The sequence below is a fragment of the Acanthisitta chloris genome, unplaced genomic scaffold (assembly GCF_000695815.1).
Source record: "Acanthisitta chloris isolate BGI_N310 unplaced genomic scaffold, ASM69581v1 scaffold6552, whole genome shotgun sequence".
Lineage (NCBI taxonomy): Eukaryota > Metazoa > Chordata > Aves > Passeriformes > Acanthisittidae > Acanthisitta > Acanthisitta chloris.
In genome coordinates this window covers 136,893-161,665 of record NW_008658814.1, presented here as the reverse complement: position 1 = coordinate 161,665, position 24,773 = coordinate 136,893, and the positions used below count along the sequence as shown (strand labels likewise).

The following is a 24,773-nucleotide window of genomic DNA, read 5'->3' as shown; positions in this document are numbered from 1 at the left end:
TGAGGGATGACCCAGGAGGCATGGGGATGGATGAGCTGTGTCCTTTCCACTTGCAAACTCTATTGGTATTGCTTCCCTTAGTACAGGAAGGGAACATCGAGTTCATTGTGATCTTGTGCTGAACACTGCAGCAGAATTTATGCAAAGTATTCTGTGGATGTAGCAGGAGTGCTCAAAACCTCAGCCCATCTAAAGTGCCTCAGGTCCTTTAGGATAATGAGACATTTTCTGAGTGCACCTTTTTATTGTACCAATATTACGTTACAGGAAAAATGGAAGGGGGGAACTTAACACATAGCACCTGTCACAAGTTCTCTCCTTGAATTAGGCTCTCCTGCTTATAAAAATTTAATTGATTCCTAGCAGTTTATGTGCATGGTGCTCAGTGGGTGTTTTCTGTTCTCTTGCCAGCTACATGGTTACTTAGAAAGCGAGCCGCTCACACTACAGCTGTTCATTGGGACTGCAGACGACCGCCTGCTGCGACCCCATGCTTTCTACCAGGTTCATCGAATCACCGGGAAGACTGTTTCCACCACCAGCCACGAAACAATACTTTCCAACACCAAAGTCCTGGAAATTCCACTTCTTCCAGAGAACAACATGAGAGCAATGTAAGACCCAGGCACCATATCTGACTTCTAGCAATTTCTTGTTTGTCACCTCACTTAATTTCTTTTGGTTTTGTTTCCTTTTTTTTATACTGAAAATTTTCCTTTTCCCAACTCTTTTTTTTTTCTACATTTCTGTCTGTAATAGTAGGTTTTCACAACTTTGCTGGGACAAATTACCCCTAGTCAACTTAACAGTAAAATGAACTTCACAAATATTTATGACAACTGATTGCTTGCATTCTAGAGTTTCAGCCAATGTGCTTATTTGCCATTTAAAATAAGTATCTCAGTTACCGAGCTGTAAATATCTCCTACCTCAGCTCCTGCATTTAGTTCTAAATATGACACCTCTTGCTCCTATATGCACCAGCACAAGGAACAGGGCTATTAAAATTTATCTTTGGATGTCAAAGGAAACTCTTAGAGAGCATTTCCGAGTACCCTCATGGGTTTTTTGAGACAAATAAAACCACTCATTTCTCACGTAATAAAACTCAGCATTTACCATGGCATTTGTTTAGAAGCAAATCTTCTAGAGCTAAGAAGAGTTACCTCTGAGAACTTTTATTCAAAGGTGATACAATTTACAGACTGAAGTTATTAGACTGGGGTAAGATTAGTCTTACACAGAAAAGCAGACATGGGTGTCCTAGGTTCTCTGAGTTAGTAGAGTGATAATTAAGTACCCTGAAGGTTCATTACACGCAGATAAATGTCATTATAGGATTGTATGTAAAGGTTCAAAAATCCCTCTGTGTATGTGACGTACATGAGACCCTCCACATTATTTAATCCTGTCCTCTCTGTTCCGCTCCTTCAAATCATCTAAGCCCTTATCTGAGTTGTCTTCCCCCTCATTCAAATGATCCTAACCTTTATTTCAGGTGTCTCCCTTGGGGAGGAATTTCTGTGTGTTTACATGCAAGTACAGCTCTCTCTGTGTGTCTAAGTATAATTGTATTCATATTTTATATAGATGCATGCACTTTTGTGTGTATGTATAGGGAGATAAAAAGATAAGTAGGTAGATACATAGAAAGCAAGCAAGAAATCCTGGCCCCCACCCAATCAAGCACCATGGGAAAATCACAATTTCACTCCTTGTTATTCATACAGTTTTCCATGCCTTAATGAAGTGGAAAATGGTATCAGACACCTGAAGTCCTTCTGCACGTAGTGGTTATTAGAAGCGGGTTTGCAGTGTCATGTACAACATGCCCCAGAGTGCCTCATGTAAATAGAAGAGCCAGAATATGTTTAGCTGCATTGCCAGCTGGGCTTAGAGTGATCACTCAAGACCCAAGGACCTTTCTCAGTGCATTGTGATAAAAGTCATGACAAGCCTGCAAAATTACTGGCTCCATTTGCTGTCATTGTAAGCTGGCACGGCTACATTGAGGTTAATGAAATTTCAGCAGTTTGTACCCACACAGTATTTATTTGGCCCTTCATTTATCCAGTTTGAATCACATTTTTGTCCGTCTGGAAACATTATTACTATTTCAATCATCTTTCTCACAAGAATAAAGGTAGTTAGATAGTTTGGGAGGCAGGCTGAACATTTTTGTAACACATGAGCCAGATTGTAGTAGAGCTCTCTCAAGAGTCACTAACAATGCTTTGGCATATATAAGCCTTACACGTCAGTAGTCTAAAACCTTGTGTAGCACTAGCAATGAATTGAAATTTGGAGCCAAGGACTTTTCTCACACATACTGTGTGTGTTCAGGCCTTCATTCAGTGCAACTCTGAAGATCATCTGCACGTGTAAACTTTTGCACATTTAGCTGCTCCTGTTGACTTCAGGGTGTAATGTTCATGACTTTACAAACTTGAATTTAAATGCTTTTTCTCCTCTGAACTTTATTGGCTCTGAATTGAATGTCATTAAGTACTTTATTTATTTTACAAGTGTTACTAAAGGAGAGACAATATTGAGAAATGCACTTTCTTCCTTATCTTATGGATCTTTGCATAGAATTTTGACATGGGTACAAATACTTCATAATTTTTATGGCTTCACCTGCTAATACGCATTGTTGAGAAGCTTTAATGCTTTCATTAGGTTCTTTGATCATATCAGCAAGGACATTTTATAAATTCTGAAATCCATACGTTAGAAAAAATTGCAGATCAAAACCATGCTGCTATAGTGCTTGTTTGCAGTTTGTTTCAGAACAGAGCTTCAAAGGTCTGGAGGGAGAATTAAACTCTTTGAATGCAAAATAAAATTAAACTAGGCATATTCAGTGTAATAAAATGCATGCCAGAGACCAGTACCCAGAAGAAACTGCCATGCAGGCTTTGTAGTTGTGGCCAAAGCAGAGGTATTTTTGTGGTGGGTTTTCGAGTGCATATGTTTATATGACTTTTGTTCTGGGAACTTCTTCTGTTGAAACTTTCTTTGACAATAATCCTGACTTGTAAACTCATCCAGGAGAAACCCAAAGTTTTTTAAAAAAAGAGAGAGGTCAGAAATAGCAATAGTTGTATCTGATGAAAAGCACGTTTTTCCCTAATGTGGAGGGAGGACTCTGAGTTTAGTTTTCTTGATGCAGAGCTTCAGCTCAGTGCTCAGCCTGGGAGTATTTCCAACTCATTCAAATACAAACAGATTGACTGTAGAACTGACCTCAGGGAGAGTTGTGCTCATTAATAAGCATTTTCAGGACTTTTTCCTAGATTAAAAATCATGTCAGATTTTTCTCCAAATTAGCTGTAACAAGTGAAATTGTAAGTAACCCTCTGTTCCAGGTTAGTAACACTCTCTTCGCTGCTATCTCATCCATTGACTTTTCTAGTCTCCTTTCTTTGGGCTTTGGTTAATTGTTAAGCACCATCCTTACAGGATGCATTGGAGAGGAAGGGTCTTTTAGATTTTCTTCCTCTGGGAACTGAAGTAATATCCTAAATTGATGTAATCAAGAGCAGCTACTACCTGTTACTACAGGTAGCCCCGACTTAGCTGGTTGTGAATGCAAGTATTGGATTTAAGAAAGTCTGCTGTGTTCAGCCTGCTCATTGGGTTGTGTCTGACTCTTTTAAGAAGAGAGTGCAGGAGAGAGGGAAGATGTTGCATGCTTATGTCTTCCTGAAGCCTGCTTGAAATGAATTGCAATGCTCTGTGTTTCCTTTTGGATAGCATTGACTGTGCTGGGATATTAAAGCTCCGAAACTCTGACATTGAGCTGCGCAAGGGAGAGACAGACATCGGTCGCAAGAACACACGCGTGCGGCTGGTCTTCAGGGTTCATATCCCACAGGCCAATGGCAGGACCCTCTCCTTACAAGTAGCCTCCAACCCCATCGAATGCTGTAAGTAGCAACAAGCATCCTCCTCTTGCTGGGTATTACAATAAAATAATGGAATCATTAAGGTTGAAAAGACCTCTAAGATCTTTGAGTCCAGCCATTAACCCAGCCCTGCCATGTTCACCACTAAGCCATGTCCCAGTGTGCCACATCCATGCACCTTTTGAATACTTCCACCGCATGTGCAGTCTTTGTCCACCAACATGCTCTACATTGGTTTTGCTTTACCTGTCTGGTCAGTGAACTTTGATCTGCTTTCCGAAGGAAGGTGGTTTATACTGAGAACAGAATATCAGTATCTTAGAAAAAAATGTTTAGCTTTGTGCATTATTTGCTGTAGGAAAGTACACACTTAAAGCAAAAGTAGAGAGCACTTAAACTAATAGTAGACTGGAGAGTGACAGGGCTTCTTTTTTTGGTCACTCCTTACATAAAGGTAACCACTGTAGGAGTTTTGGGAAACATCTCTCATGCCCTATTCACTCTGTTTCTCCCTCATCATGAAGCAAAAACCAGCAAACATAACCCTAACCTCTTTGATGAAAAGCTAGCAGTATACTGTTGCTGATGCACTGGCCCAGGTTACCTATGTATTCAGAAAACCTCCAGAAACCAGGTTTCTGCATTGTGCCTAGTATGGAAATTGACTGCATTTTATCAGATACACTGGGGCACCCTTCAAAGACACCTATATCATTCTTGCTCTGTAAGTCTAGTCAGCCTCCCCCGCACAAAACAAAACCTGTTTGCTTTGTGTGGCTTTAACAGTCCAGCGTAAGTGCTGGAAGCTGAATTTCGGTCTTACTCCCAGTGCTAATTTGATCAGCTGGATGGACTGAAGCAACTTTTTAAGGTTTTGTTGAATTCCACAAAGTGGATCTTTTTGATGCTGACGCAGTAGGGGGGAAACAACATCTGGTGGATATGTGAGGGGTGAGCTGTAGTGGAGGGGATGGGGAGAAAGGCCTGACCATCCCTAGCTCCATTCATGCTGGAGGGCAAAGCAAAAAATATGCATCATGGTTTCATCCTACTGCTGCTGAAGTTTATGAGAGCTTTTCAGTTGCTATATGGCAGGATAAGGCACAATTTGACTCTATCCTGAACTGGGCTGTGCAAATATGCCAAGCTCAGGGGTTGGATTTGTGTCAGGGAACTGCAGTTTTGAGTGTTGTGTAGTAAGTGTGGCACATGCTTGCCTGAAAGAGTGGAAAGCAGGAGAAAAAATAAGTACTAGCGCTTTTTCCAGTGCAGAATGTGGAATAAAACTGGTGCCAAAAACTTCATGCATCTCTTCGTGCATGTGAGACCAGGAGGAACCATATAATCTGGATAAAATGTCACATCATCCCTGAGGCACTGCTTTCTTCATGTTGCACTTGAGGAGGGGTAAAATATGTGCTACAAGAATACCAGATTCTGTTTACATGGATCCATGTGTGCTTTGGCACTCAGGTTCTGGTGGAAATGCACTCTCTAAACTGTGAGCTGCTGCTAGATCACACGGGCTGTGGTTGCAAGACAGTTTGCAGAATTGACAATACAGTATACAGTGACTGAAACAAATTTTGGACATACATGGTCATCTTGTCATGTGTGCCTTGTAAACACATGGCATATATGTTATATGATTTAAAATAAATTTTAATTAAAATATACTTTTTGGTATAGTACAGATCATGATGAGTTTTAAAGCATTTGTTCTTTGTGAGCATTTTGAATCTGTACTGCTGTTTGATAACCCTGTTGTTTACGATCAAGGCACTTGAAAATGAACCATGTTTCCTACAAACTTTCTGACCTTTCTTTATTTCTGTATCAAACTCAGCTTATTTTATGAGAGTAAGCATTAAGTTACTTACTAATGCAGTATTTACTTTTTTTCTGTGTGTGTTTGTGGTTGCCTTTTTTTCCCTTTTTTTTAATCTTCTTTATAACTCTTCAGCTCAGAGATCTGCCCAAGAACTGCCTCTGGTGGAGAAGCAAAGTACTGACAGCTTTCCTGTTATTGGAGGGAAAAAAATGGTACTGACTGGTCATAACTTTCTGCAAGACTCCAAAGTCATCTTTGTGGAGAAAGCACCAGGTATGTTTTTTCAGTCTAGACTCTGGTCTGCCTTTTCCCCCATTTCAAAGTCTATGTCAAATGCTGAAAGCATAAATATGGTAATGACATGTTTTTCTGCATATAGTATGTTTTCCATGTCACTGGGCAAAGCTGTGCAAGTGATCTGAGCCATGCCTAATGCTGAGGTTTCACACCATGGCAAGTGTAGTTACAGGTAGACAACAGCAACATTGAAAGACAACCTTTGGCATTTGTTTTTGCAGCAAACCTTGACTGTAGCAGATAGGACCTGTGAAAGGTGTTCGAAGCCTTTGGTTCCATGTCCCCATAAAACCTGCAATACAGTGCATCTTCTTAAACCTTTCTGTAATTTATGGAAGAGAGCGTGGTGCTGCTGCTAGCGTGTGTGCACCTGTGTCTCCTTCTGTGGTGGTTGAGACCAGTGGTTGAAAAGGTGCTGGCTTCGGAGGACTTGCAGTGTACATGTGTTCATTTAAAGGACATGTTTCTAGCTTACCTTCATGACTGGGGGAACAACTGAATACAGTCAGCACTGCTCCTGCTGTGTGTTGGGGGTGGGACTGATTCTTCTGGAGAGGGGTCCTAGCCCAGGCTGAAGCAGGGCAAACAGCGTGGGGTGGGAGCTGGGGCTGGAGCAGGATGAATCCACAGGAGCTGTGGGGTGCTTGCAGGAGTGGTGGATCACAAGGTGACAATGCGTAACGTGCGAATGCTCCCTACTGGAATAGGTGACTGGAGTGGAGCTGTGAGTCGAAGTCAGGCTCTGAAACAAGACTGTTAAGGATAGTTTTGAGTCTTGTTTTGGAAAGGGTTTCCGTGGTGCTGGCACAAGCTGTGGATTCCTCAGCTGCTGACTGAAACCCCCTCTGAACTTTAAACAGTCTTGGGCACTCCTCAGGCTGCCAGCACAGTCTTTGACGCTGCGCCTGCTTAACTCTCCCTCTCCATGGAGTTCCCACGCTGTTCTGCCCGTGGCCTCTACCAGCAGTGCAGGAAGTCAAGCTGTGGGGTGGGATGGCAGGGTGAGCATGGGAGGCTCTGGAGGCGAAGGCATCCAAGTCTTTGGGCTCATCAGGCTCAGGAGAAGAGCAGACTTCCCTGAAGCTTCTCAGCAGAGTCCTGGATAGGTAAAGTGTAAGTTACAAAATGTGTGCATGAGGTGGATGTAACACCCTATCTCCTCGAGGAGAGCTATTCAGCACCATTCCTGTGACCCCCAAGCACCACACTGCACACAGTTGGGCTGTAGCTGTGACATCAGCAGAACATCTTTTTTGTTTCTCAACAAAGTTAAAAAAGAAAGGAAAGAAGGTGATATTGCAATTTAAAAAAGCAGAATTCTGCTCTCTGTGTAGAGTGGAGTGGGAGGAAGAAAGTGACTGTCTACTTTATATTTAAACTTCCTTTGTTGCACAGAAGTGGGTTAGTATGACATGTCAGGAGTGAAGTACTCGATCTGTCTCATTACAAGAAGGAAACCACATTAAAGGGTACTTTCCTTCCTACTTATTTCCTCTCCTTTTTCTTTTTTGAGTTGGAAAACTTTGAAGTGTCATATCCCAAAGGATTGTGATGGTGATGCTGTTCGCTCACCAGCAGCTACTGCAGCATTGACTTGGACACTGTCTCCCCTAGCAGGATATTCACTGTATATTCATTTTCTATACAATGAATATAGCTTCACATATTCACTGTATAAAAAACTATATATAGCTTTAAATTACAGAATTTAAGGTCCTGCCTGGTTTTAGTAATCTCATGGTAGGTTTGTTGCAGTTGCAAGGCAGTACAGCCTCATGGAGGTACACTGCAGGGGCCAATTCTTTAAAGCTGAGATTCTGTAGCATCTCCAAGAACTGCAATTTTATCACTAGGAATGAGAAGTGAAGTTGCTAGCTGATGTGAGCTGAGCAATTTTTAAGACTTCTGTGGTGACTTGTGTGCTACACTTCCTAACACAGCTCAGTGTGTTGGAAGCAAACAAGCACAGTGCATTGTTGCCTTAGCAGCAGACTGCTCCAGCTGGATTTTTGAGCAGAGTCACTGTACTTGATGTCAGATGAACAAGCATTAGCAGCCTTCACTTTTGTAAATCAGCATGCGGTGTTTCTTTCCCTTTCAGCTCTTGCACATCAGTGAAAGTAGGTCAAGAGAAGGAACACCAGCATAGTTTCTCTTTCTCTTAGAGAGCTGGTTATGAACTTTTGTGATTAGCTGGAGACATTCATTAGTTTTGCTGCTGTTACCACTTTTGTTTTTGAATTTGGAATGTTAATCACGTTCTTAGTTGGTAGCAGCCAAACACAGCTATTACAAAGTAATAGATCACAGGAATCATTGTGCTCATAAAGAGAACATATCTTTTGTATAAAATTTAAATATTATACTACATGAACTCATGTCTTCAGTCCTTGCTTGGGCAGAGTCCCCAAGCCAGGAGGCAGACTCCTGGAGCTTGTCTAATTCCTACTAGTCTGCATACTTAATTGGTTAATGCAAAGAGTTTGAGAACACTTTTTGTTTGCCTTTTTTCCCCCTCTTCTGTCTGAATAATTTCTGTAAGTTTGCTGAGTGCATTGTGGTCTGCTGAATGTTTTTCCAAGCATGAGTCCCAAGCTTTCCATCTTTAGGGCTAGCCCTCAGCTGTTGTAGTCTCTGGAGGAATGGCATTATCCGGCCTTCTTTAGTGGAGAGTCAGTCTGAGCAGTGACTCATACAAGAGGGAATCCCTGAAGAATGATCAAATCAATCCTTCTGCTGGGGAGGCTCAGTGCTTTCAGTTTAACCCCTTACTATTCAGCCAAGAAGCATATGAAGCACAGCAGAACAAACTTTGCAGCCCTGTGACTGTCAGTCTCACACAGGAGGAATGGAGTAGCCCAGGGCTGAAGGCAAGGCACATTGAAAGAACCATGGGAGAAGCACTGTGAGGACCTCCTCCAGAAGGAGAACCCCTCACAGTCTGGTCCAGTGCTCAGGCAGAAGGCACCCCTTTGGGCAAATAATGATAGTGTTCAGAAGTGAACTGGAGTTTGCTCAAGCCTTTTACAGTACCATAAAAAATTCTCATGTGTTGAACTGAGTCCTTATTTTACAGGATTTTGGGCAATATTCTATTGCTTGCACATCAGACCATATTTTCCAGTGATAAATGGTGGTATAAAACAGCCATCCAAAAAACCTAGTGGTAGTGAAAATTTGAATACTAAATGTACTTTGAGAGGTTTACTCTTTTTATTCCAGAGTTTCCTTAGACGGGGGAGTCCCACAGTGGCTTTGTCTCTTATAAATTGCACTAAAAATTGTTTTCCTTACCTTTTTTTCACTTTCTGTCTCTCTTTGTAGTCATGCTTTTCTCTTCCTGAGTTTCAGAAGTGTCTTGTATGTGTCATGGTTGTTGATGTTTAGGATGTCCAACATCTACCTGTTTTTCACCAGAAGAATGAATTCTTTCTAAAACATAAAAATGTCTGCAACTTTTTACTGGCAAGGGCCCTTGATGTCTATAGGCTGCTATTCACTCTGGAGGCAAAGTGTGCGTTTTACTTACAAAACTGGATGAAATTAATTTGGTGTTTGTTAGCTATGGGAGGAGGAGTTTGGCTAGGAGGGACAAAATGTTTCCTGTCTAACACGCATCTGCATGCATCATGATTTGGAATTATAATAAAAGGCTGATTTAGTTACTTATTGTTTAAAAACTTTTGATTTCATTTCTAGGTTATAAATGTGTTGAGCAACGAAAATCTTGAGGGAAGTTCAGAAAATACAGAGGTGTCTGGAGAGTATGTTTTAAGAACTGTATATCCTTCAGCTAGCTTTTTTTTTTTTTGGTAACGCCTTCTGCAAGCACTCTGTTTTCAAAACTGGTTCTTTAAAGGTAATGTGAGTTACTGAACACAAAGCAGCACAAAAGTGCAGCAGAAACAACCAGACTGCTGTGTCTTAGTATATTAGATTATGATTAGTTATCTCTAAAACTGAGTGTGGTGCAAAAATTCTAGTTTTCTTTACTCAGTTCACAAAATGTATCCTGTAACTGATTGGTGAAAGTTGTATGATTAGACACAAAGCCAATATCACAAGCACCAAAGCACAAGAAAGTTATGGGTATGTCTTCTTGGCATGCTCTAGAATATTTTGGGATTGAAAGAGTTGCCCAAGATATTTTGGGATTTAGAAAGAGTCTTATTTTGAGATATGAAAGAGTTAATCTGCTCTGAAAATCGCTCCTTGATGAAAAATTGCACCTTACTCCTGTGGCTAGAATGATTTTGGCACAGGAACTAGCTCAAGTATTTCTAGACTTCACAGATTTGGACAAGTCTAGACATACCTAAGAAATCAGGTTAAACTGACTGAAATCTCCATTATTAGCAAGTTGTGATCTATGGGTAGAAATCATTATTTGAGATATTATTACTAATTATCTTCAGTTGAGTTTCCACTAGTAAAGTTAGAGCTCCAAACCCATTTCTTTGATTTTGTGCTTAGTGACAAGAGCTCCGGGCAACAGTTTTAAAGAGAGAAAAGGCAGAAATGCAACAACCAGCATCACTATAGGATTAGTCGCTCAAATAACACTGACTTTGAAATTCTGATTCTGGGCTGTGAATGTTGAGGGCCATTTTGTCCTGGGTAAAGGACTGCATCTAAGCTTTCCTGTAACAAATGCCCCTCCCTGAAGATGTATCACTCTCTTTGATGGACATTTATAGAGTTCACAAATTGTAATGCTGTATCGCTGAGTAACTCCAGACATGCAGACTTAAATGGTTTTGAACATGTTGTTAATTACTCAGACTTCAAATCAAAAGTAATCCTAGCACCTACACACTCAGTAACCCAATTGCATAATATCCTCAGCTATTGTGCCCAAAGCCTTTGATACTCAAAGTTCCTGAAAGACAGAGAAATAAACAGCACATAAGCAACATTTCCTTCAGGGATTTTTCTCTTTTTTAATATTTAAAAGGAATTAAAGAGCTTCAGACTGTTTGTTATGCCCTTGTTTTTATTTTGTTAAATGGATATTTTGTCAAAACTGTTCCTCTTCCCTGCTGAAACAGGTTTTTGCTCTTACAACAACCGTTCTGACGTGTCATGGTAATAGTTATACTAAAGCAGATGAAAAATAGCTGGGTGAAATCACCCATTTTTGGGAGGTATATATGCCAAAAGAAATCATCTTTAAGTATTTCAGATGGGAAAACTTACAGTTTGCCTCCTGTTAGATGTGTGGTCCAACTTCGTCAGCTGAATGTTTGCACAAAGTAAATGTGATATGGAAAAGAAGGGAACTGGATGAATATAAGTGTCCACTCAGGCATTCCATGGGGTTTTTGTTCCTCTCAAATTTCTCTGTCTCTGGCAAAGATTGGAATCAATCAGTTGGTGCTTTAAGGTACAAAACATCAGTCTGAAAATACAGTTCTGTTTCCCATATGTCATGTGAGCAGAAGTTACCTTGTTGTATGGCAGGTGACTCAAATGCAATCTTTTAGCTTCAGAAGAACTTATAAAAAGTTCCTGAAAATTATATGTTGACAAAACATATGAGTGGCATGTGGATGGAACGGATGCATTAGGGGAGCATGTGGGGTTTTTTTTGGTTTGACTCAGCTGCACTGTGGAGCTTAGGGTTTGGAGTCTGTTTTGACGTGATGTGATGTGATGGGGAGACGGGTGACCTGAGTCTTGGCAGAGCTCCATTTGGTAAAAGATCCTACATTCTCAGAGATCTTTCCATTGCTCTTTCCATTGCCAGTAGCAGTCACAGTTTGGGGGGCAACTGGCCAAAAAGGGGTCACGTTTCACACTGGTAATCATACTGTAGCTCACATAATAAATAAGCAAGTGGCAAAACTCCCTTTCCCTCTCTAGTCAGATGGACAGATACTATATAATTTTGTCTTTATCTGTCTGTTTATCCAAGTCCAGGACACACGTTCCAGTTGGCAGTGAGTGATTGCACGCTGACTCATGCGCAGTGAGGTTAAAAATTCGTGAAACTAGATAAACTGGAAACTTCAAAGGCATACAAGTTGGGAGCATGGAGTTCATGTGAAGGTCACTTGAACCTAGTTCCTAGAGATGTATTGATAGCTGAAGGGGTTTCTGGCCACTGCCCAGAAATAGATATCCTTGGGCAAATAGTGTCATCAGATGGTGGAGTCATTTGATGGTGGAACCCTTTTACGTGCACAGGAGTAGTGATGCAGCTTGTAGGAAATGTCAGCACGTTTCAGTTTTTCCTGGCTCTTTAGTCTAGGGAATGGTGAAGACAGAGTGGGACAGCAGCCATACGCATGAGATGGTATCAGCGGCAACAAGCCTCATCCAGGGTGTTGCACTCACAGGGAAGGATGAGATCAATCAATCACAGATACTTACTGTGGACAACAGAGAAATAAGGAATAACCATATGGTCTCAAATGTCACTTCTCTGAGTAATCCTGTAAATTTTTTAATATTATAGAAGATGTGGCAGAATGCCTCAAGTTCGTTCTTTTATGTCTACCAGACTAAATGGCTTCAAGCAGCTGTATCTGTGCAATCAAAGCTTTGTCTCTGAACTTTTACAACTAGCCCAAGATTTCAGATAGTTTTTACTGTTATTGTTCCAGTAGGACCCTCTGTCCAAACACACAGGAATTCACAGCCCTTACAAGAAAACTGAGAGTCTGATGAAGCGATCAGTACCTAAAGACAGTGAAGGAAGGGAGTGTGGTGGGTTGACCTTGGCTGTCTGCCAGTTGCCCACCAAGCTGCTCTCTCACTCCCCCTCCTCACCAGGACAGGAAGAAGAGAATAAGATGAAAAAGTTCATGGGTCAAGATAAAGGCAGGGAGACTGCTTATCAGTTACTGTCATAGGCAAAATAGGCTCTGTTGAGTGACATAATTTATTGCCAATTAAAAATAGAGTAGGATAGTGAAAAACAAAGGTAAAACTGAAACTCACCTTTATTCCTGCTTCCCTTCCCAAGATCAACTCGACTACTTCACTCCTGACTTCCTCTCCGTGAGTGGCACAGAGGGATGGGGAGTGAAGGCCGAGGTCAGACTATAACAGCTCCTCTCTACTCCTTACTCCCCACGCTGTTCCCGTGCTCCATTGTGGGTCCCTTCCATGGGAGATAGTCCTCCATGAACAGCTTCAGTGGGAGTCCTCTCCACGAGGTTCGGTCCTTCAGGAACAGACTGCTCCAGCATGGGCCCCCCACAGCCACAGTTCCTGTTAGAAAACCTTCTTGTGCCTGGGCTTCCCTTCACAGCAACTCCTTCCAGGAGTGTGGGCTCTGAGCAGGCTGCAGGTAGACCTCTGCTCCAGTATGGTTATCTCCATGGCTTGCAGAGGAATACCCTGCTTCACCATGGTCTTCACCATGGGCTGCAGGAGAATCTCTGGTCTGGTGTCTGGAGCACCTCCTCCCCCTTCTTCTTCACTGACCTTGGGATCTGTAGGGCTGTTCCTCTCACTTATTCTCACTCCTCTCTCTCACAACTGCTGTGGAGAGTTTTTTACCCCTTTTTAAATATGTTGTCAGAGAAGTTCCACCAGCTTTGCTGATGGGCTCAGGTTTGGCCAGTGATGGGTCCATCTTGAAGCCAGCAAGAACTGGTTCTGTCTGACACAGAGGCAGCTTCTGGCATCTTCTCCACCCCTGCAGCCCCACCACTACCAAAAGCTTGCTACATAAACCAATACAAGGGGATATATTCAAGGTGTTTAGTTTTTGGAGGGAATGTCTGCATCTTTTGGAAAAGTGCAGCTCATTGTCTCCTATTACTTCACTGACATCAGTAAGAGTTGGTTCATGTCCCACGTGGGCATCAGAGGAAAAGTGGGGAGAGCTGAGGGAAGAGGAGCATGATCCTTTTAGGTCTGTTAAGAAGTGAGATTACACCTTTAAGAGCAATGTGGAAGAAAATACAATTGCATTTAAGAGAAGAATAGAGAGATAAGCAATTTCCAAGGTGTGTCTTGTTGCTGGGAAGTTGATGTCAAGGCAGACAATTAGAGGAGAGGAGAAGGGACATCTAAGATTGAGCCTGACCTTCTTGGACAAGAGAAACGAGAAAAGGGACATGAGGGGGACAATGAGATGGAAAAAAATAAAGATGCTGTTCAAAAGCTTACTGTTTAGACTCTGCTAAGGAGTCACAAGGACTTGCTGTAATGGGATGTTTCTAGAAGATGACAAGTTGTGGTTATAAAGATAAAATGGAGAATCTGTGTCTTAAAAAATAATCAAGAAGGAAGATTTGAAAGCATTTGGATCAAATTTGCATCTTAAGATGAGAAAGAGCTAGGAGTAGCTATAGTACAGGTGGTGGTGTTGGCATCCAGCACAGAAGCAGAGGAAAAGAATTGTTCATGGAAGAAAAATTTGGAACTTGATTTAAACTGGCTGTGAGGTTTGTTACTCCAATAGTCTGAGAAAATATGAGACAGATTAGACTGAAGAATGACCAGGAATATTTTACTCAGTTTCAGCTACAAAGCCACAGGTTCAGCCTACTAGAGCTTCCCAGAGGAAAGTAAAATTGTGAAGACAAGAAGCTGACACGAATATAATAAAAATCCGAGTGAAGTACTGTCATGACTGCTGGTGGGTGGCTGTGCTGGGTGTGCTTTATTTGATCTGCCTGCTCTAGAGAGATTTTTCAGGGGTGTCAAGCTGCAGTTTTACTTGGAAGTTGAGTGTATTAGACCTGGAATTACTGAAAGTTATTAAATAAAACCCTCAGATCAATGATAATTTGAATAGGGGGAGGTGCCAGAGAGCACAAATTGCATAACCAGCTTCCATTCTGCTGAAAATAGTATCTGGCACGTCATTCCAATGGTTTTTGGTACAAAATGAACCCCAATCAGTCAGTTGTCAGCACAGAGCCTCCTTTTAATTACCTGGACTAAAATTACAGTTCATTTGCAAACACTTGAACTCAGAATAATTAAGTCTGTTAAACATGCTGTGGTAAAAGCAACTAAAAAGGCTCACCGTTCAGGCAAAGTGAGTCCCTCAGCTTTTGGCTTGCCTAGCTGAGCAGCCAGAGAAGAACCACATGTTTGGCACAGATGCCAAAGTACTGTAAGATCCAGCTTGTGCTGGATTCTTATCACCTGGGTGCTGCATGACTGTTTTATTGTTAATTTAAGGTAAAGAAGTGAGAAAAAGTAACTTGAGAGCATCACATTGATGACAGACACACCGAAGTCGACCTAGTATTTAGCTCAATACTGCAAAAATGTGTAGCTGAAGGAACGGACAAAATTCATATGCTGCAAAAATGCATATGCAGAGACACAAGTACAGCACCTTTGATGTGGAAATAAAAATAGGTCAGTTATGCCTGAACCCTGCTGCGCATGCATGGATGCATGCCAGAAGACATGCCAGAGATGGGGACTGAAGCTGTGGAGGAAGTCTCTGTAGCAGGACAGTAGGCTGTGAGGAGGGCAGAAGAACAGCTGGGGGACTTTCTGGTAAGGAAGAGGGAAATAAAGTAAGTGAAAATCAGACCAGCTGTGTGGTCTCATAGCAAAAGCAGTGGAAGAGCAGAGTGGGGAGATGAAGGTGACTGGAGAGGCAAACAGGGACAAGGTGCTGGGCATTAGGCAGGCCATGGCACCAGCAGGAGCAGCAGCTGGAGGTGAAGCTGCTGTGAAGGTGGCTCTGGGACCAGAAGGCATCTTGCTCATCACAGAGCCCTAAGAGATAGAGATCTTGGGAGAGCAAAGTGCCACTGAGGAAATCAAAAGAAACGCCCTACCCACTTACGTTGCAGTTACTTACTCTCTGTTCCCACTGTATTTCTGAATGTTTTCTTGCCGCATCTTCCCTGTACATCCTGTGTCAGACTGCTTGGCTGGTATTGGTTCCCAGCTCTTGAAAATATCTTTAAGATAAGTCATTACAGGCATAGAATCCACTCTTTGTAGGATCCCCTTCCCTTACTGGTGTCCAGCTGGGGAAATGTTCACGAAGACACCTGCAAGACCAGCTGAGAAAAGTGCCCTGGCTGCTTGTGGCATACCCAGATCCAAATGGCTGCTGCCTCTGCAAAATCTGGCACTAGTACACCTATGCCAACACATATATGCCTGCAGGTGGGACAGTACACGCAGGTCATGCCTAGGACTGGTGTGGAGAGTGCTGTCCAAGCAACAGAGCTGCCTCCTTGCCTCTTTCCTTGCTAGCCCAAGTGCAGACCTGGCCCAAATTGCTCTTCTCCTGGAAGCTGATGGCATCTCTGCACAGGACTAGATGACTCTTCAGTCTGAATGATGAGATTTTGCCTTAGTCTTTATTCTCTTCTTTGAATGGAATCCCATTAATTCCTTCTGAACGTGTTCATAGTTCAGTCGTATCTGTGTTGTGAGGGTACTTACCAGGGAAAAGGGGTTGGGGTGCAGATTGAAAGCTTGCAAAATCCTTCACTTCTAAGGGTTTTAAATATGCATTGTTAGGGCCAAATAGGAAGGTAGACAGCCTTTTCAGAGCACCTCAAAATGATGCTGTATTGCATCTGTGCCCTGCTTGTTGTGGACATGTTAAAGTAATCTGGGATGTAACATAAGAATGATTGTTCAGGGTAATCTCACAGCGCATTAATCAAGTAGTGGGTTCCTTTGGGAGGGTGGGGCTTTTTTCACCATTTTACTGGCAGTATATGAATGTGAATACAGATTTACAGTGCAGCCAGTTCAGTCAGACTTTGTTGAACTGCAGGATTGGAAGAGTATAAAATGTACTATGTATACAGGTAGTGAAATACTAGATAATGTCTATTCTTCTTGTATCTCAAGTGAGCACAGGTCTGCTAAACAATATAGACTGTTTTAACCTCCTGTAGTAAAGTGAAATCACTTAAATGTATCTGAACACTCCAATTATACCCATTTCATAAAAGCAAGCTTTAAGTGGTTGCCAGATGTTGTGCCCTCCTGAGTTTCCAGGCTTGGATTTTTTTTTGCTAGTATATATTTTTCCCTTTCTGCAATCCATGAATTTGGAATGAAAGTTACACTGGTGGTTTGACTGTTGTGAGCTTGCAAATCCCTGACACTATGCTTGCAGTTCCCTGGGGTACAAAGGTAAAACCAGCCCTGGAAACCCTGGGGGATCTGTCTGGATGGACGATGATGATGGGAAGATGCTACAAAAATGTCTGTGGAAAGTCTTTACTGCTCTTTGTGTTGCTCTTCCGTGAAGAAAATCTGTATGTCATGGTCTGATACGCTCTATTTGTGAATAACTAATGCTGCTAGATTTACACAACTACTTTTTAGCACTGCTTCTGTGGTAAAACAGGCCTCTACAGTGCCTTTTTATGTGGAAATCTTGTAGCTGGGTGTGGTGGGGAAGCCGTTCAGTGACTCATACTGCAGGGAATTCCCTGATGAATTAGTGTATTTTTACTTCTGGACTTGTGTGCAGTTTCCTTCAACACTGGAGTGAGTGGCCGATAAGAGCAGACTACAAAGGCCCATTCACCGTTTAGCCATCCCATGTTAAACCAGGGTGTTTATGCTTTGCAAAGCTGAAAATCTACCCAATGTAATGTGGTAGGTTCATGGTATTTTTATCATTAGCAATCTCAGGTGCTCCTAGTGTCACAGCGACAAAAAAAAAAAAAGAGTCTGAAGCGGATGGCGGTGAAGTGCACAAGAAGCAGAGATGGCTATAAATAACAGAGATCGGTCTGTAAATGTCAGGCTTCCTGACAAACCTAGTGTCTTCAGCTGGTGGCAGTGCTGATGGCCACCTGTCAGCACAGCGTCCAGCCCAGGCGCAGGCAGAGAGCCTGTGTGGAACGGGGGATTTCTCTTTCCCCTGGCACTGCCACACTCCTGTGCTGCCTTCCTTGAGGAGGAGGGATTTGAGGGTTGTTCATGCAGCTCTTGGCACTGTTCCCCCATGAAGCCTTGGCTTTGTTGGGTCAATCACTGCTGCTACTGGCACTGGGGGGCGGGGTACTCCACTGGGGACCCTGCAGGGCTTGTGCCCTGTGGTTCTTTCATGGATATTTCGGTTTTATTTCCATTTTGTAAAAAAACCCTCACAAAATAAAAGAAATCCAATATGATGCCTCAACACAACTTTTTAGCTATATAAAGAACTGTCTTTCTCTTCAAAATATTGCACTATAAATCTTAAAAATGCCAAAACAAAGGCAGGCATTTGGTTTGGAGAAGACACTTCTTATTACTTGGTAAAAGTAAATAGTGAAATGAAAGGGAATGAAATAAGACCTTTGGAAAACCCGTTTTGTCCCTTTTCCTCCCTGCCTCCTCTCCTTCCTCTCCTGACTCTGTCTCCCCCCCTTCCCTGTATAACAACTGCCCATTTGGGTACGGTAATTCCAGAGAGTAAACTTTAACGGGAATGCCTGAAATGTGTCTGCTTCAGCTTTGTGTTATGTCTGTAATTTGAATTATTTGCATTTTGGAAAGGTATAAATTGCTCTGGTGTACTTGGGTTGGCTGGTGGCCAGGAGGGAGGGAGTTGCCTCGGGCCCAGACCAGGCGCACTGCTGCAGATGTGGCAGGCTTACAATGGAAACTTTTGTGGGTGAGCAGCCCTCACTCCTCCAGCACACACTGACAGGAGGCGGCATCCCGCCTGCTCGCCAGGCTCCCTGGTGGATGGGCACTGGGGCAAAATCGTTTTCTCCGGCCTCGACAGATTGTCGTGATGCTTAGGGCTCCCAAAAAACATTCCAAAGCCGTTATTCCTTTTTTTTTTTTTTTTATTTCAGCTGAACTGTATAAACCTGCAAAACATGTTTACTGTAAAAGGTTGACGTAGTGGTCTAAGGTTTCCCTCCTGGAGCTCGTCCCAGTCCGTGGGCGTTGAGATTTCCCTCTTGGTTCACCAGACGTAATATGAGGAATTGTCTTTTTTTTTTTGTCTCTTGCTTCATAACAACTTTTTCTCCCTGTGTTTTTGTTAAATTAAATGTCACTAGCTGTTAATGAGTTGTCTATTCCCTACTTCTTCCCTCTCTTCCCTTTCCCCTCAGTTGTTGAGCAGTGATGGTCTGTACAGTCTCAAGGGAATTTCTTGGAGCAAAACTCATATTGTTCTTATTAGCTTCCAAAGACAATCCATGGCTCTGGATTTTTATTTTCCTAATAGTTTAGATTACAGCATTTAAAATATTCCTGAACAAACTCCTTTTGTCATCATAAAAATTTCAAAAGTGCATAAAGGCAGTGCTGCATGAAGTAATTGAAAGATTAGCTAGAGATGGAGTCATTTTGAATTTTACTGAAGTATCGGAAGGAAATAAAAACCAGAAACCTGAATCAGATCATTCATCTTGCAAAGCAGAAATTAAACTTAACAAAAAACCTGAACTTCTGGTAATCCGTTTACAAAGGCAAATTGAACACATGTTAACAACTACTAGTCTGGACGTCTGTTGATTTAAAAAAAAGCCAACCCAACAAACCCCTTCCAAAGAAGTTCCTAGACATTGCTAAATGTGTGATAGTGTTGGTGTTGTGTTGCTTTTACAACCAATTTAATTAATTGGGGGTGGGGAGGGAGTGCTACAGGGGCTCTATGAGGAGAGGGCTGCAGATAAAGGAGGTGGCTCCCAGACAGGGGATGTGTCCTGGCTTGCTGAATTTCGGTGAGGGTTTTTCTACTGGCAGCTCAGGGGAAGCATCTGTTGGATAAATTGTGAAGTGATTGCCAGTCCTCCCCAGAAGTCTGCTTCAATTCTGGCACTCTCCAAAGGCAGAGTTAAGGAGACTTGAGCACAGTCTGGCTGCGCATTCTCTCCCAGCAGCCGAACGTGGCAGTACCAATTAAAGGGATTCCTTTTCCAGCGTCACAAGTTAAAATGCAGGAAGAAACTGAGAGTAGATCTGCTAATTGTTTTCGTACAGAAAGACCTGCCAAATCCAATGTGGTATTTGTGCTGCAGCCTTCATGTTGCACTTCTTTTCATAAGTTAAAAAGAAAGGGGTTTTGGACATTAAAACAATGGCCAGGCCTAGTCCCTCAGCAGCATTCCTTTCACAGTAGGACAGCTGTACCCAAAAATATTATTTACAGACATTTGTAATAAATCAGGCAGTTCTAAATGCGTCACCTCCACCCTGGCCATGAAAGCGAAGAGAGAAGAAAAAGTACATTCACTCCTTTCATAAGTTAAAAAGAAAGGGGTTTTGGACATTAAAACAATGGCCAGGCCTAGTCCCTCAGCAGCATTCCTTTCACAGTAGGACAGCTGTACCCAAAAATATTATTTACAGACATTTGTAATAAATCAGGCAGTTCTAAATGCGTCACCTCCACCCTGGCCATGAAAGCGAAGAGAGAAGAAAAAGTACATTCACTCCCTTTCCTTTCCTCCACCCTGGCCATGAAAGCGAAGAGGGAAGAAAAAGTACTTTCACTCTTTTACCTTTCCGAGAGCTGTTTTTCTAAGGCAGGCACATGTCTATGTGATGAAGTTCAAAATAACTAATATTTGCATTTGCATGTCTCGGTGCTGCAATAAACATACAAAAGAGATGACATAAAGTCTCAGTTTCCCATTCATTTCAATGACATCTGACAGTGGTGGGACTTTCGAAGCTGCATGTGTCTCCGCTGCCCAGCTTAGCGAAGCTGTCAGCTTGTGGCCTTTCATTTGTGTTTTTCTAGGCCTGCAGGATGGAAAACTTAAGTTTCATATAATTTTTCTAATTTTTTTGCTGTTGAGGTTTGAAGATGCAAGGAAGTAAAAGCCCACCTTGCTGTTGGTCAGTGATTTCTGTATCAGTGATGTGCAGGGAAAATGACCAGACAAAACCAATTTCTTCCAAAAGATGGATTGGCAGAAGAAGTTATAGCTGTGGCTTAAGTCTATGTTTGCTTAAAAACAGAAATATGGTAAATTAGGAGGACCCAACACAGCACTAGAAGCAGCTCTAGAAGTACAACCACTGTAGCTGAGCTAAACCAACTTCAAAATGGAGTCAAAAGCTATGTTTCCCAGCCTATGGCCTTCCCTTTTGATTAAAGCAGCAGAATTACGACAAGCTAGACTAGGAGTATATTAAAATCAAATACTGCATGACTGAGAAGCTTTCTTAATAATACCTTCTTTTCATTTTGTTTAATATTAATGTTGAATATGACTTAGTGCATAGGTAGTGATCAAAAGGCCTCATAGGTAGCAGCGTTGTTGTCTGAAAGTTCAGGATACTAAGGTGTAGAACAGTTTTAAATTTTGTCCACACCAGTGGCAGAACAAACGCACAGTGGCTTTCCTTCTTCACAGTATCATGCACTCTGGATTGTGGTTCTCTCTTTCAGAAAAGCTAAGTGGACTCCTGTCGCAGGTTACCCAAATGGTCTCTTAGTTGGGCAATACTTGGGCAATGTTTTTGAGAGCTGTTTTTCATATATGCAGTGCTCCTCTGAAGAGATGTTTTTGCAAAAGTCATTCCTTTCTTGGCTTGGGAGAGGAAGAAAGGACAGAACTAGATATCTTTTTCTTTTGTCTTTTAGATGGTCACCATGTGTGGGAAATGGAAGCCAAAACCGACAAAGAAATGTGCAAGCCAGTAAGTCTGCCTTAAATATTTTAACATCAAGATGAAAAATATATATTGCCTTCTCCAGCACTGTTACTAAAGAGGGATTTCCAAGGCTTTGGCACTGAAACAGAACAAGTACTTAGGCCTCCCCTCCTGGAAATCTTTCTTTAATGTGAGCATAGGGTAAAAAGCCTTCACTGGAAGCAATCCCGAAAGTAGGAGAGACCATTTGGAAAATATTTTTTCATTGTCCAGGATGGGCCAGCCCTGTCTGCTCATCTTCTGTCTTGCTGGGTCAGTTCTTTCCTCTGCTCCCAAAGCAATTTCTGATCATTTTCCTTGGCTTTCCTCTATCTTCAGCAGAAGAAACATGAGTCCCCTCACAGGAGATCAGCCCCACAGTTGGAGAAGCGTGGCTCCCTCAGCCATGACTCTTCAGTGGAAAGTACGTCCACTATTCCACCTCTGCAGGAATATGCAATAGCTGCAAACCTGCAGGCAAACAATTTAAAGACCTCAGCTGAATTCAGGCCAAATGCTAAGACAAGCATTCCCTTTTATTCTTTCAAAAAGTGCCAGGGGAGGTTTTGATGGTCATAGCAGATTTCACTCTGCATTTGTGTGAGTTGATGCCCGAGCAGCTAAGTCATTCCTTAGCCCTACACTGGAGCATTTGGTTTCTGACTGTGGAAGATCATCTACACACTTCCGCAGCCCTTCTTCCTGAAGCACTAGATGTTCTTGCAAAATCTCCCATCCATAGAAACTAGCATGGTTAAAACTTCCTGAGTCGTTATGTGAAAAAATATTGCACTGTGGAAAATGGAAATACTTGAATAATCCTGTCCTAATGCTCCTTTCAAAGGAAATTGTGTTAGGTTGAGATATACTGGGGATGACCTGCCAGCCAAGCTGTCGTGCTTTCTCCTGCCGAGTTAGAGACCATGATTTGATTGCGGTCCCAGATTCTTGACTGAGGCAGGAGGGTAGAGACTTCTCCATATGCAGTATTGTATTTGCTGTCCAAAGGGAAGAGGTGAAGGCTGGTGATTTTGCAAAGTTTTGAGCCATGCTAAAATCATTTCCCTATAACTAGAGTCCTTAGTATGGACACTGGGGTTGGTGGCGGGCAATCCTTGCCCACAAAGCCCAGCATTTCCCCTGCAGAGAGTGTTCCTCCTTGTGAGCCCGGGCGCCTTGTTCTCAAGGTTAACATTTGAATACTACTGTACAGCTCAACTGCCTTAGTTGTGCCTTGACTTTTTGATTTGTTGCTTTTGCAGAATTCATTGGTGGTTGAGATACCACCTTTCCGCAATCAGAGAATTACCAGCCCTGTTCAGGTCAACTTCTATGTCTGCAATGGAAAAAGAAAGAGAAGCCAGTACCAACTTTTCACTTATCTCCCTGCTAATGGTAACAAAATATATTCCTTATCTCTGCTAGTAAAAGTGAGATAATGATGACCTCTTAGAAAGATATATGGTTCTGATAATTCTTTAGTAACCTGGGAAATTGGGAAGTACACCTGGTACTATGAAATGAGAATGAGAATCAACCCAAGAGAGCTGCCTTTCTCTCTGCTGCACACATAAGAGAACTCTTCTGTAGATTATTTCCATTTCTGTTGGTGGCAGAGACCTGTTGGAACAAGACTTCTGCTTTTGGGAGCAGCAGAAACGCACATGTGTGGCCACAAATTGTGAAGGCACTGAGCTCTCTGCTAAGTTGCTGTCAGCCCTTGGTCTGACATTCTGGTCCTAGAGGGTACGTTGCATTTGAATAACACTTCTGAAGTTGCACCACAGCATTGTAAACATGCTGGGCTCTGAGCTGTAGGTGGTATGTGGATTCTACTTCCAGTTATCCTACCACCTCGCTGTCTCACATGGGGTGAAAGAACTGCTCCAGGATGATGCTTCTCTTGGGCAGTGATGGGAAGGACAATGTGGACGGAGACCAGAGTGCTCCACGCAAAATGCTTAATTTATGGGAAATGTTCAGAAACGTGTGCCAATATTTTTTTGAGATTCTATTGGTGGCTGTGAAGTGACCATAAAGTCACTCATGCTAGCTGAATTCCAAGCAGACTTTTACGAAGATTTTAATAGCAAGTAAATTTAGATTTTTTTTTTTCCTTTTTTAATTTTAAATGGCTCTTTTTCTGAGAATGGTCTTTTGGGGAAAGTAGGGAAAAAAGGGTGGCTGTTTTGTTGTTGTTGTTGTTTTGGAAAGAAGAGGAATGAGAAAAATGATTAAGTTCCTGCATTTCTGTAGACTTTCCAAGTTAAAGTAGTCCTTCTGAGGGAAATTCCCACAAAGCAATACTCAAGTCATGTCACATGACTTGAAGAGACCTGCCAGTTTTTTGTAGGTGAAATCCCATAAAGTACACATTTGGAATTTCACTCAGTTAGCTTACATGCACTTCAGACTTTTATCAGAACTTTACTTTAAAATAAAAGTACAGGAAACCTGATATGGGCAACTGACTGCTTATTGCATATGTACTGTGTAGCTATGCTTCACTGAATCAGCCTACTTATGCAAACTTCACCCCCTGTGGGGATGTCTGTGTATACTTCAAGACTGTTCATCTCTTAAATTGGAAAGAAAAGAAGTTGTTATTCTCTTGCACAACACTTTTCAGCAACAAAAATCAGTTGTAGAGGCAATCAGGTATTGTCTTGTCACGCAAGTTTTCCTCCTAAGTATTTCAGGTTCATGCCTCTTGTTAATTGCTCTTTATTAAGCAGCATCTTGCCTCCAGCCTTTACACAGGTGGTTTTTTACCATTGTATTCTAAACCATGGGAATAGTATTCACTGCTGCAAAATTGGTTTATGGTACCACCATTCTCTATATGAAACATTTGATATTTCATTTGATGTGAAGAGATGGGAATATATACATAGTGACAGGCAACAGAGAACCAGCCTAAGTTTTATTCTGCAAAGACATCTTTAATTATGGTAATTGTTGAAAACATTAGTCTGCTGTACCTAAACCATGGGAATAGTATTCACTGCTGCAAAATTGGTTTATGGTACCACCATTCTCTATATGAAACATTTGATATTTCATTTGATGTGAAGAGATGGGAATATATACATAGTGACAGGCAACAGAGAACCAGCCTAAGTTTTATTCTGCAAAGACATCTTTAATTATGGTAATTGTTGAAAACATTAGTCTGCTGTACTAAATGCATG

At 42.0% G+C, this 24,773-nt stretch overlaps 1 protein-coding gene across 1 annotated transcript in view; it reads left to right on the top strand.

Annotated features, from left to right (window-relative positions):
- Positions 1-411: 411 nt before the first annotated feature.
- Positions 412-24,773, top strand: part of NFATC1 (nuclear factor of activated T-cells, cytoplasmic, calcineurin-dependent 1) — a gene marked incomplete at both ends in the record, with an annotated part of 36,721 nt that continues 12,359 nt past the window's right edge. Inside the window, 5 exons of the mRNA XM_009085230.1 lie at positions 412-614; positions 3,757-3,929; positions 5,872-6,012; positions 21,533-21,588; positions 22,845-22,977. Of these exons, the coding sequence (XP_009083478.1) occupies positions 412-614; positions 3,757-3,929; positions 5,872-6,012; positions 21,533-21,588; positions 22,845-22,977 (706 nt within the window). The remainder of the gene's footprint in view (positions 615-3,756; positions 3,930-5,871; positions 6,013-21,532; positions 21,589-22,844; positions 22,978-24,773) is intronic.